This window comes from Podarcis cretensis, assembly GCF_951804945.1.
Source record: "Podarcis cretensis genome assembly, chromosome: 4".
NCBI lineage: Eukaryota > Metazoa > Chordata > Lepidosauria > Squamata > Lacertidae > Podarcis > Podarcis cretensis.
Window position 1 is genome coordinate 15,332,808 of NC_137173.1, and position 12,993 is coordinate 15,345,800.

A 12,993-nucleotide genomic window follows, 5' to 3' on the forward strand; every position below is an offset into this window, starting at 1 on the left:
AGAAATGCTCTGGGTACAAGGCAGAGGGTGGGTGGCCTAGGGAGATTTCCAAGGCCCAGAGAGAGAAGCTTGGAGGGCCACATTTGACCCCCAGGCCTGAGGGTTCCCCACCTCTGTCCTAGAGGGTGACAGGGGTGGTGCTTAGCATTCTCCCCCCCCCCCGCTCTTGCTGCTCAAATGTTGAACATCTGGGGAGAGATAAAGGAGGTACAGATTGGAAACCTTCTCAGATGCAGAGCATCACGTGAAGAACAGACTCAGCTGACTAACCATCAGAGTTGCTTGGACTGTAATTTGCTGCAGACGTTGATTAATCATTGAACCACAATGTCTGCCTTTGGAGAGGAGACAGTCATGTGCCTCCATCCTATCTAACCTGGTTTTCTTTTATCCCTCACCACCCCCACACATATTCCACATACCCTACTGACCACAGCCCTGCAGTTTCACATATAGACATAGCATTCATTTAAACTTTAACCCACCTGAGAATCCACTCTTGGAAAATACCCTGAAAAGGATGCATTTCAGTTGGAATTTTTCCAGTTTGCCACATATCTGCTCTGCTTAAGGCAGCAGTTAATCACTCTTGCCCCTTGCCAAATGATGACTACTTAATTTGTTTGCTTTTGGACACGGCCGTACAGACTTGTGGAACTGTAAGCATTATCTTACTATATATAAAGAAAAGTAAGGCTGTCGTCACGCTGCAGTTTTCATAGCCAGTAGCAGGCGGCCCAGGCAAGCTGTAGAATTAAGAATCATAGAGGGAGGGAGATACTTCACAGATGGTTTGGCTGGACTAGATAGGCTTTTGGTCTGATGCAGCAGGATTTTAGGTTCAGAGTAGTACAATAGTTCGCTAGATGGACTGATGAATTTTCTTAAATAAGGGGTAGGCAACTGCTTTCAGACCAAGGGCTGTATTACTGTCTGGGAAACCTTCTGAGGGGCAGATACCCAGGGCAGAAAGGGTCAGAGGCAAACTGGGCTGAGCAATGCATGCAAATAGTGCCTTTACACAGCAGGCTAGTCACGCTCAAACACTCCTCTCTATCTTTCATCCAGGAAAACAAGAGCGATCATAGAATTGTAGAGTTTGGAAGGGGCCATGAGGGTCATCTAGTCCAACCCCCTGAAATGCAGGAATCTTCTATCCAATGTGGGGCTTGAACCCACAACCCTGAGATTAGGAGTCTTGTGCTCTACTGACTGAGCTATCCCAGCAGAGTTCAGGCCAGAGCTCAGCCAGGCAAATAAACCCAAGGCCCAAAGTAAGGGCCAGTGAGAGCAGTGGCCCCCGAGAAGAGTTTTGAGGGCAAGATCCAGATGGCCCCACATTCAAGCCCCTGGACCAGTCCCTCCCCAGCTGTTGTTGGACCACAATTCCAATCATCCCTAGCTAGCAGGACCAGTGGTCAGGAATGATGGGAGTTGTAGCCTCACAACAGCTGGGGAACTACGCTTGAGAATAAAACTGCCCTGGACTGTCTTAAACCCCCACACCCATTTTTTAACACAAAGATGCATCCTTTGTTGGAGGGGGAGAGATGGTATGGAATAGAATTATTTTGGAATCATCTACCTTGGCTGTTCTAAACCATTTTGGAAAAGGTATGCCTGCTTTGCCCTTTGGAAACAGGAGATCCCAGCGTTTATCCTCTCTCTTTTTAAAAAAACAACAACCCCAACCTCTGTGGTTCATTTCAGCTCTTTCACGAAGCTCCCTCATGTGGCAGGAACAGAACAAAATCTTCACCTGGCAAGACGAATACAAGCCCAGTGGAAGGAATTTGGCTTGGATACAGCCGAGCTGGTTCATTACGATGTCCTACTTTCCTACCCAAATCAAAGCACCCCCAACTATGTTGCCATTACCGATGATCATGGAAACGAGGTAAAGAGGGCAGAATGTTCCCTCTGCTGCATGCGAGCTGAAAGAAAAGAAAGAATCGCATTCAGGAGGGCTAAACTGTGTCAGATCTCGGAATCAAATTTGAAAGCGGGTGGCTTTTGTATTCCAGGCGCTGCCAATCTTTCTTGGGGGGGGGGTCCACGGGGATTTTTGAGAGGGTGCCAAGAGTACCGCCTCTTCAGGTTGCTTCTGTCCCCTGCCCTGGCAGACACACAGAAAGAGAGAAACCACACACATGTGTGTGCACACGAAGAGAGTGTCTTTACTTTACTGGGTAAAAAATGGATCCGGTAGAATGAAGATGGACTCACATTAGTTTGCATGATTTCATATGATGTCCTCTCCAAAAAACAAACAAATACCCCACTATCAAATGGAACCTTTGTGGGGCACTGCAAAGTAAGAAGAGCAGTGCAGGATCAGGCCCAAGGCCCATCTTGTCCAGCACTCTGTTCTCACAGCAGTCAGCCAGATGTCTTATGGGAAGCCCATAAAGAGAACCTGTGAAAAATCACAGATCTAGTGTGTTTGCCAGAGCCAGAAAAACACTGGAATGCTTCTGCTAGGTCAAGGCACAACACTGGAATTAGTGTTGTAAAGAACTGGACCAGTGTAATAGTTAGTGTCAGACTAGGATCTGGGAGACCAGGGAACAAGTCCCCGCTTAGTCAGGGAGCTCCCTGATGACCTTAGGTCAGGCACATCCTCTTACTATAACCTACCTCAGCAACAACAACAACAACAACAATTATTATTATTTATTTATACCCCGCCCATCTGGCTGGGCTTCCCCAGCCACTCTGGGAGGCTTCCAACAAAATATTAAAATACAGTAATGCATCAAACATTAAAAGCTTCCCTAAACAGGGCTGCCTTCAGGTGTCTTCTAAAGGTCGGATAGTTGTTTTTCCTTTTTGACATCTGGTGGGAGGGCGTTCCACAGGGCGGGTGCCACTACCGAGAAGGCCCTCTGCCTGGTTCCCTGTAACTTGGCTTCTCGCAGTGAGGGAACCGCCAGAAGGCCCTCGGCGCTGGACCTCAGTGTCTCAGCGATGGAGGTGGAGATGCTCCTTCAGGTATACTGGACCGAGGCCATTTATACTACCTCAGGGGGTTGTTGGGTGTATTCAATGAGGAGAGAGAGAACCATACCACCACCTTGAACTAGCGAGTGAAAAAGGTGGTATATAAACCAACAAACTTTCCTTCCCTCTCCTCTCCCTGAACAGATTTTTTTTTTGGGGGGGGGGGGTTGCAGGAAAGAAAGGGAAGGGAAATTCTTTTGGACAGCCAAAATTGACTGCATTAGCGGAAGCACATTGTTGGATGTTGCCTAATAACCGAAGGCACAGGTCGTCAAGTCTTCAATATTTTTTTAAGCAGTGTGACCAACAAATTATGCCACACATCATTGGACCAAAATGTTTGGCGACCCCTGTTTGAGCTGCTCAGGTACCGCTCTGAGCCCTGAGAAGAACACAGAGTTAGGAGAGGAGTTGGGAAAGGCAGTATTCTCCCAATTCCCTCCTTTCATTCTGTGTGTTTTTCAAGAGGGGTAGCCATGCTCACCACCTTGACCAGTGAGCAAGGTCGTTGGAGGACTTGGAGAGTTTGTGGACACCAGCGATGTCCTCAAACCATGGGCACCTAGCTGGTAGCCCAGCTCTTTCCAGAAACAACAACAACAACAGAGGCTATTTGGCATTCAAAATATCAAATTCCAATTCTCAAAGGGTACAAACCTTTTCTGAATGTATGTGACATGCTACTCCAGCTCTCTAAGAGTGTCTCTTCTTGCGAACAGATTTTCAACACGTCACTCTTTGAGCTTCCTCCTCCGGGATATGAAAACGTCTCAGAGGTGCTGCCGCCATATAACGCTTTTTCGGCGCAAGGCACGCCAACGGTAAGGAGTCGGAAAACACAAATCCAGCCCTCAGAAGTCAGTGTGGGAAGGAGAGTGAAAAGTATGCAAGCTAGGCAAGAAGACAATACAGTGGTATCTCGGGTTACAGATGCTTCAGGTTACAGACGCTCCAGGTTACACTCTGCTAACCCAGAAATAGTATCTTGGGTTAAGAACTTTGCTTCAGGATGAGAACAGAAATCGTGCTCTGGTGGTGTGGCGGTGGCAGGAGGTCCCATTAGCTAAAGTGATACCTCAGGTTAAGAACAGTTTCAGGTTAAGAACGGATCTCCAGAACGAATTAAGTTGTTAACCCGAGGTACCACTGTAATGGTATTGATATTGAATATCTCCACACTGTGCCTTTGAGCATGGGCGAAGTGTAAAGGGAGGGTTTGGGGTTGGCGAGCAATATGAGCGGGGGCGCCAAGCCCTAGTAAGTCCATAGAGTTCTTTGGAGTACAAAACCTCAGGAAAAGCAAGGGTGGTGCTTTTCTTACCTCAATCCTGCAGATCATAAACCACAAGTTTCATAAACATTTAGTCTTGGTGCCTGGCTCTGGACACTTATTATGGGGTGCAGAGCTGATAAGAGAGTGCCCCTTGCACATGTCTTTACATCTCCCATGTTATTCTAAAGCAGCAATGCTGCAGCAAGCAAAGGCACCAGCAGCTCATTCAGCTGCTTGTGGCTGCAAAGCCAGACAGGATGTATGTGACTGTTGCCATGAAAACAAAGGGGCAGTCCATTCTGTACTGAGCACCGGATGTTAGCTCAGTGTGTGTCATATGACCTGTACAGGATGTACATGGGTGGAGTTTGGAGTTTGGAGTTTCTCTCTGTTTGTTGAAGAGAGCAGACATGTTTTCTCTGTACTGAAGTGAAAGACAGGAATAAAAGCAATGTAGATTCATTTCTGTCTGTGTCTGATTCCCCTCCCTGGGGATATGCTGGAGAGCAGGGAGGAGGAGAAGCAATTGGTGTGTTTTTCTCACAGCCTGAGGAAAATCGCCGGAACGGACCTCGTGTGTATTTCCTGCCGGGAGTCGCCGGAGGGAGGTCAAAAGAATTCAGCCGGTGCCTGGAGAGATAGGCACATACCTCTGACCGAGCCTGAATTCTGACATTGGTAGCAGTTGACGGTTGCTACGATCCATGGGAGTCTGCATCAAGGAGACTGTATTCATCCCTCTCCATGGAGGCCTGAGATGGAGGCTGATTCTCTGCAGCTAGAAGCTGACCAGAAGAAGCTGAAAGCCAAGCTACGGAGCCCAGGTATGAGATTTTCGGGCTTAAGAGTGTGAATGCAGATGGATTAATTCTCTGCTTCATGGGAGCAACGTTTGGGAAAAACAGCTCCGAGAGAGAAGAGTCTGCATTCCAAACATTCCTGTGGTTTTTCCTGTCCAAGGAAAGGAATGTGGTTGCTTAGCAACGCAGATAAGGGCTGGAAGTCAGGCTATGCCCAGAGAGGCTAAAACAGCTCGTGTTTTGACTAGGCCCTTACAAAGGAACTGTGAAAGGGGACTTTCCAAGCAGCCAGTGTTATTGCTGCCAGGTGCACAAAGTGTAAACAAGCCAGCTATTGGATTTTAGAGGCTTGTGTTTGAGAGTCAATGCAAGGACTCAAAATGGATGCCAAGAAAGGGGGGGCTGCCTTCTCCACCCCTCTTGACCAGTGACAATTATGCATCTTGGTCTGTTAAGATGAAGGCCTTGCTGCAGAATCAGAGACTGTTTGGGGTGATTGAGAACCCCATCCCTGCAGCACCAACGCCTGTTTGGGAGTCACAGGATATGAAGGCCAGAACCGCTATAATTCTGTGCGTGACAGACTCTCAGCTTATTCATATACAAGGTTTACCGCACGCGAAAGATGTTTGGGACACGCTGAGAAGGACACATCAGAGAGATGCAGGTTCTTCAGCGTTGCTGTATTTTGAAAAGCTGACTAACCTGAGGCTTGCGCCTGATGGAGATGTTCAAGCGCACCTGACGGAAATGAAATTTCTGCGTCAGCAGATGGTGGAACGCAATTTCCGTCTGCAGGAGGAAGTGTTTTGCTTCATGGTGATCAACAGCCTGAATCGGACTTACAAAACGGTTGCCAGTCAGCTGGGGTCTCTCCCAGCGCAAGATTTGACTTCGGAGAGAGTCTTTGCCGTGGTTCTGAACGAACAGGACAGACTTGCTGCCCTGGAAGTCAAGGACAGGGGGAGGGAAGAACGGAGTTCAGACACCCCCACTGCTGTAGCTACTGGAGGAGACGCTGTAGCTTTGAACGTTGTCCGATGTTTCAATTGTAGACAGACTGGGCATCTTCAGCGGAACTGCGGGAAGCCACGTCAGAACAAAGGAGCCAAGGGAAGCTCCACGAAGTCTGAGGCGTCAGGCAGAAGTCATGCCAAGTCACAGGCGAAGCCTGCAAAGGCTTTGATGTCCCTAAAAGCCACACCACACGTGGGGAATTCCTTCGTTTTAGACACGGGAGCGACGGTTCACATGACCCATCGCAGGGATTTGTTTTCGCCGTTTAAGAAGCAAAGCTTCGTTGTACAACAAGCCAACGGTCAAGAGCTGGAAGCCACCGGAATTGGGACTGTGTATCTTAAAAGTCTGAACTTGACTATAAACAATGTTTATTTGGTTCCAGAGTTGAAGTACAATCTGCTCAGCGTTTCGCAGATTGCCAAGAAGGGACTAAAACTGTCCTATGATGATCAACACTGCGAGATCTACAAAGATGGAGAGTTGTATCTTTCTGCCAAAGAGAAAGATGGACTGTATTTGTTGACTTTTGATCAAAGTGATTACATGGAATGTAATTCTTGTGATTTTAACATGATTTCTTTTGCAGGTGTAGCCAAAAAGAACGCCAAGCAGGTCACCTCGAGGGTCGACAAGGCATTTCAGCGGGTGTATGCTGATGTGATTGGTCCTTTAGCACCATCTAGAGGCAATGCAAAGTATTACCTAATATGTGTTGATTCTTTCACAGGTTTTGTCTGGATTTATCTTTTGGAGAGACCGAAAGAAGCCTTAGAAAGGTTTAAAGAGTTTTGTGACAAGGTTAAAAATATGCATGATGCTGACATAGATTGTCTTTGCACAGATGAGAAGCCAATTTTTCTCTTACAGGATTTCCAGAGGTTCCTGAAGAAGAAAGGGATAAGACACAAAATTGCAGCTTCCGAAGAAGCTTGGAACAGATGTGTCTGTGTTAGGGTGAACAAAGAATTGCAAAAGGGAATGGAAGCGCAATTGCTTAGTTCACATCTGCCACATGAGTACTGGGCTGAGTCACTAATGTCATTTTGTTACACGTGGTTGAGAAAGGTTTCAAAAGACTTGGGATGTTCTCCTTTTGAGAAACTGTTCCACAGAAAACCTTCTGTTGCCCATTTCAAGGTTTTTGGGTCTCATGTGAGGACAGAAGCTCCGGGTGGAGTAAAGAATGCCAGAGGCATTTTTGTGGGTTATGAAAAGGGTCTCTACAGAGTAATTTTGTCTGAGTCTGGTAAGGTGATTCTCACAAAATTTCTAGAGAGTGCTCCTGAACAGGAGCGAGTGATTGTTCACACATTTCCCACAGGTGATGATTCTGATGATGATGATGATGAGTTTGATCTTATTGAGTTCAGTAGTACTGATGATGACAGCGATAGCTCAGACAGCTCAGTTGTCACAGTCATTGAGAGGAAATCTCACGTAATGACTAGACCCTCAGAAGAGGAGGATGAACCACTGATTAAGCTTAGTACTGGTTCTCCAGAGAGCTCAGAGGCTGAACCAGAAAGCAAAGAAGAGCAGCACCTCTTACGTAGGTCTGAGAGAGCAACGAAGGGTGTACCACCCAACAGGTATTCAAAAGAGTTTGCCAACCAAGCTATTGCATGTGTTGCTGTTGTAAACGACCAAGGTCAAATTGAAGCTGTGTCTGAGTCAGAGACAAAGGCACAACAGAGAGTTGCTAACCAAGGTAATGCAGAAGCACTCATTCCTTGGAAGTCACACAACCAGAGAGGTACATTGGTAAAACCAGTGGCGGGTAGTTCCAAGGGTGGAACTGAAACAACAGGGGAGTGTTATAAGTATAACAACTGTTTGTTTTCTTCTCTGGATGACGCTTTGCTCGCAGCACGCATTGATGCTTTAGGGGGAGTATGTTATTCTAAAGCAGCAATGCTGCAGCAAGCAAAGGCACCAGCAGCTCAGTCAGCTGCTTGTGGCTGCAAAGCCAGACAGGATGTATGTGACTGTTGCCATGGAAACAAAGGGGCAGTCCATTCTGTACTGAGCACCGGATGTTAGCTCAGTGTGTGTCATATGACCTGTACAGGATGTACATGGGTGGAGTTTGGAGTTTGGAGTTTCTCTCTGTTTGTTGAAGAGAGCAGACATGTTTTCTCTGTACTGAAGTGAAAGACAGGAATAAAAGCAATGTAGATTCATTTCTGTCTGTGTCTGATTCCCCTCCCTGGGGATATGCTGGAGAGCAGGGAGGAGGAGAAGCAATTGGTGTGTTTTTCTCACAGCCTGAGGAAAATCGCCGGAACGGACCTCGTGTGTATTTCCTGCCGGGAGTCGCCGGAGGGAGGTCAAAAGAATTCAGCCGGTGCCTGGAGAGATAGGCACATACCTCTGACCGAGCCTGAATTCTGACATCCCATACGTCTTCCTGACATGTGTGGACATACAGTCTTTCCAGCTTGTGCATCACTGGTTTTAGAGTCATTGAGCAACCCAAATGTGCTGTTCTTTTATCTTCTTTCTTCTTTCCTCCATATCGACGGGACCTTGAAAATAACACTTATCTCAGCCTCCTTGCTTCAGCTTCCTAAAACAAATCCATCCAGGCATTCTGTGACTTCGTTGTGATAAGGTTCAAATTGCTACAGCTAATAGTGTGGCAGAAAGCAGGTGTTAACCTCAACTGTATCCTAACTTCAAGTTTTTAAGGATTTAACTGCAGGCTGCAATTTGATTTTTTTTTTTTTTTGTAGAATAATTTTTTCTTAAAAGTTTTCTGTATACAGTATTCTACATTTATACAATAGCCAATAAAACAAAACATCAACCAGATACATATTGTTTGTGGAACGAAAGCAACAGCAGTAAATACCAAACATATTCGCTGATATGATTTCCATTCTGGACATGAGACGAATGAATGAAAGACAGTAATTTCTGCTTCTGTTTTTCCTGGAATATCCCAAAATCTCTAGTCAGTACCCTATGAGCAACATTGGTATCTCTTCCTCTATAACAGGGTTCAGCAAACTTTTTCAGCAAGGGGCCGGTCCACCGTCCCTCAGACCTTGGGGGGGCGGACTATATTTTGGGGGAGGGGAAATGAACAAATTCCTGTGCCGCACAAATAACCCAGAGATGCATTTTAAATAAAAGCACACATTCTACTCTTGTAAAAACACGCTGATTCCCAGACTGTCTGTGGGCTGGATTTAGAAGGCGATTGGGCCGAATCCGGCCCCCGGGCGTTAGTTTTTCCACCCATACTCTATAATATTGAACTCAAGCAGTCAGTGTCAACAGCTGTGGAGTCAAAACTGAGAAACAAGAGGGAGATATCAATATGTTCAAACTTACTGTGGAAGAAGGAACCCCCATCACCAAAGCAGGCAAAAAAACCAATACAGTGGTGCCTCGCAAGACGAAATTAATTCGTTCCGCGAGTCTCTTCGTCTTGCGGTTTTTTCGTCTTGCGAAGCACGGCTATTAGCGGATTAGCGCTATTAGCGGCTTAGTGGCTTAGCGGCTATTAGCGGCTTAGCGGCTTAGAACAAGGGTGGGGGGAGGAAAAAAACTCGCAAGAACTCGCAAGACGTTTCGTCTTGCGAAGCAAGCCCATAGGGAAATTCGTCTTGTGAAGCACCTCAAAAGACGGAAAACTCTTTCGTCTAGCGAGTTTTTCGTCTTGCGAGGCATTCGTCTTGCGGGGCACCACTGTAGTTTCTTGTGTTTTAAACAGTAAAGAAAAATGGAAAATTGGTTGTGTCCTGGAAGAAGGCATGGCTGGAATCCTGAACAAGGAATATTCTGCCAGGAGCTAATAACACAATACAACATTTTGTAGCAGGTCTTACTTATTCATTTTCTGGACCATCTGCAAGGGCAGCCCCCTGTATAATGTATCACAGTAGTCTAGATGGAAGTTGACCATTGCAAGGCTCCCCAAGTTCATGTGTTTTGATATAGTTCATGTGTTTTGATATAGGTGTTTTAAAGACTATTACTCTACACAAGTACAGTGGTACCTCAGGTTACATACGCTTCAGGTTACAGATGCTTCCGGTTACAGACTCCGCTAACCCAGAAATAGTACCTCAGGTTAAGAACTTTGCTTCAGGATAAGAACAGAAATCGTGCTCCGGCGGCACGGCGGCAGCAGGAGGCCCCATTTGCTAAAGTGGTGATTCAGGTTAAGAACAATTTCAGGTTAAGAACGGACCTCCAGAACAAATTAAGTACTTAACCCGAGGTACCACTATACAGTGCAACCTCGGTTTTCAAACGTAATCCATTCCAGAAGACCGTTTGACTTTCGAAACGTTCAAAAACTGAGGCGCAAAGGGCTGAAAAAATTGGAAAACATGCAGCATAAGCCGTTCGACTTCTGAGGCACGTTAAAAAACGGAAGCATTTACTTCCAGGTTTTGGGCGTTTGGTTTCCGAAACGTTTGTCAACAGAGACATTCAAGAACCGATGTTCCACTCTATAAGAGATTCTCAATGTAACCATGGACAGTGACATCAAATGTAATATTTTTTCCCCCACCCCACAAAAAGGCAGATCTGGTGTATGTGAATTATGGCCGCACTGAAGACTTTTTCAAACTAGAGCGTGAGATGGGAATCAACTGTACAGGAAAGATTGTCATTGCTAGATATGGGAAAATATTCCGTGGAAACAAAGTAAGTTGATAATATCTCTGCTGCTGCTGCATTTTCTTTCCTTCTTCCCCCCATTCCCTTCTCTAATAATAAATCTTTTCAGAGGCTGCTTTTCAGGTTTCTGTGTGGAAATACATCAGGTGGGAATGAGGGAGTAAACTCCCCGGGTGAGGGGGGGTTAGGGTGGATCATACCACTTCAGCTTGAAGGTAGAGATCCCATTTTTGAGTTCTACCTGCTATAAAAACACCTCCCCACAAGTAGAAACCTGTATAGCGTAAAGCAAATTATGCCAGAAGCATTATCCTTAATATTACTGGGGTTTGTTTTTACCTGAAAAGCTTTGTTTCGTTGTTAATGCAAGGGAGTGTTTGAATATGTTATGTTCCCCTATAGTCTGCAGTGGTGTGTTCCATCTCATCATCTAGTTGTATGACAGACTCTCCCATTAAAGGTGGCAGATGGGTGGCCAGTGTTCCGGGTGTTTAAAAGAGTCAGCTGTCCCTCTTAGCTCTAATGGAGATGTCTGTTTTAGCTGTTTGTTTTAAGGTTTAACTGTTGTTGTAAGGTTCCTTTGTGAAAGAGCAGTATTTTGTTCATGTGAAGAATGCCTAGTGTCGACTTATCTCCCACCCAGAGGGTCACAATAAGAGGAGGCACTTCTGAAACAAAAGTATATTATATATATATTTATTTACACTCAATGAGGGTTTCAAGCTTTATGGTTTATTCATGTGAGGCACAATCCTAAACTTCAAGCAAATGCTCTTTACAGAGAACTTCAAAAGCTTATTCAGCTTACAGTGGTGCCTCGCAAGACGAAATTAATCCGTTCCGTGAGGCTCTTCGTATAGCGGTTTTTTCGTCTTGCGAAGCAAGCCCATTGACAGCTTAGCGGATTAGCGCTATTAGCGGTTTAGCAGCTTTTAGCGGATCAGCTGATAAGCGGCTTAAGGCTTAGGAAAAGGGGGGGAAAGGGAAAAAACCCCGCAGGAACTCGCAAGACATTTTCGTCTTGCGAAGCAAGCCCATAGGGAAATTTGTTTTGCGAAGCGCCTCCAAAACAGAAAACCCTTTCGCCTAGCAGGTTTTCCATCTTGCGAGGCGTTCGTCTTGCGGGGCACCACTGTATTTAAACATAGGGTGGATCTACACACAGGGGGGGAAACGTTATAAATAAGTCAGAAATTAAATTGTTATAACAAAAGAAAAAAACACTATGGAAATTGCTTAATTTCTATTATCTTTTTGCTCTCTGGTTCCACCTGGTGTTGCATGTTTATAACGCATCCCAAACGTTGTTTCTTGGCTAACGTAGCTGAGTCCCTAGTCTCAGGATAGACTATTTCCACCTATTAATATTACCACAACAGCAACACTCTCACTGTCCCTTCTAGGAATTTGACTTGGAATGAAACTGAGTTGTGCTCCCTAGCTAACCCCAGATCCCTATCAGGGCAGATCCTTCTGTTCCCCAGAGGCGAAGGGGTGTCAGGGGAGGCAAAAACATGGCCCCCACTGGAGAGGAACCGCAGGGTCAGCCAGAGGGGCTCCCCCAATTCCAGCAGGGTGGGCAGCTCTTCTCTGCCTCCTCTTCCTCCTCCTCCCTGCTGCTCCAACGCCACCTCAGAGTAGACCACTTTGAACTCCTCCTCCTGTAGGTCCTGCTGCAGCAGGGGGCACCAAATTTTGTCCTTGCTCCAGGCACCATATTACCAAAGTTCGCCCCAATGGTAGCTTGGGGTTCAAGCACATCTAAAAAGGCCATAGGTTCTCAAGTCACAGAATAATAATAATTATTATTATTATTATTATTATTATTATTATTATTATTATTATTTATACTCCGCCCTCCCCAGCCAAGACCTGGCTCAGGGAAGCTAACACCAGATATAAAACAATTGATAAAATACAACTTAAAAACAAGATTAAAATACAACATTAAAATGCAGCCTCATTTCAGTAAAGGTAAAGGGACCCCTGACCATTAGGTCCAGTCACGGATGACTCTGGGGCTGCGGCACTCATCTCGCTTTATTGGCCCAGGGAGCCGGCATACAGCTTCCGGGTCATGTGGCCAGCATGACTAAGCTGCTTCTGGCAAACCAGAGCAGCGCACGGAAACACTGTTTACCTTCCCGCTGGAGCGGTACCTATTTATCTACTTGCACTTGATGTGCTTTCAAACTGCTAGGTTGGCAGGAGCTGGGACTGAGCAATGGGAGCTCACCCTGCCGTGGGGATTCGAACCGCCAACCT

General features: G+C 46.0%; 1 protein-coding gene across 1 annotated transcript in view; it reads left to right on the forward strand.

The window, feature by feature from the left end:
* The window catches only part of LOC307214732 (N-acetylated-alpha-linked acidic dipeptidase 2-like), a 44,931-nt gene that overhangs the window by 6,117 nt on the left and 25,821 nt on the right, over nt 1–12,993 (forward strand). Inside the window, exons 3-5 of the mRNA XM_079973684.1 lie at nt 1,711–1,897; nt 3,720–3,821; nt 10,630–10,755. Coding sequence (XP_079829810.1) covers nt 1,711–1,897; nt 3,720–3,821; nt 10,630–10,755 — 415 coding nt within the window. The remainder of the gene's footprint in view (nt 1–1,710; nt 1,898–3,719; nt 3,822–10,629; nt 10,756–12,993) is intronic.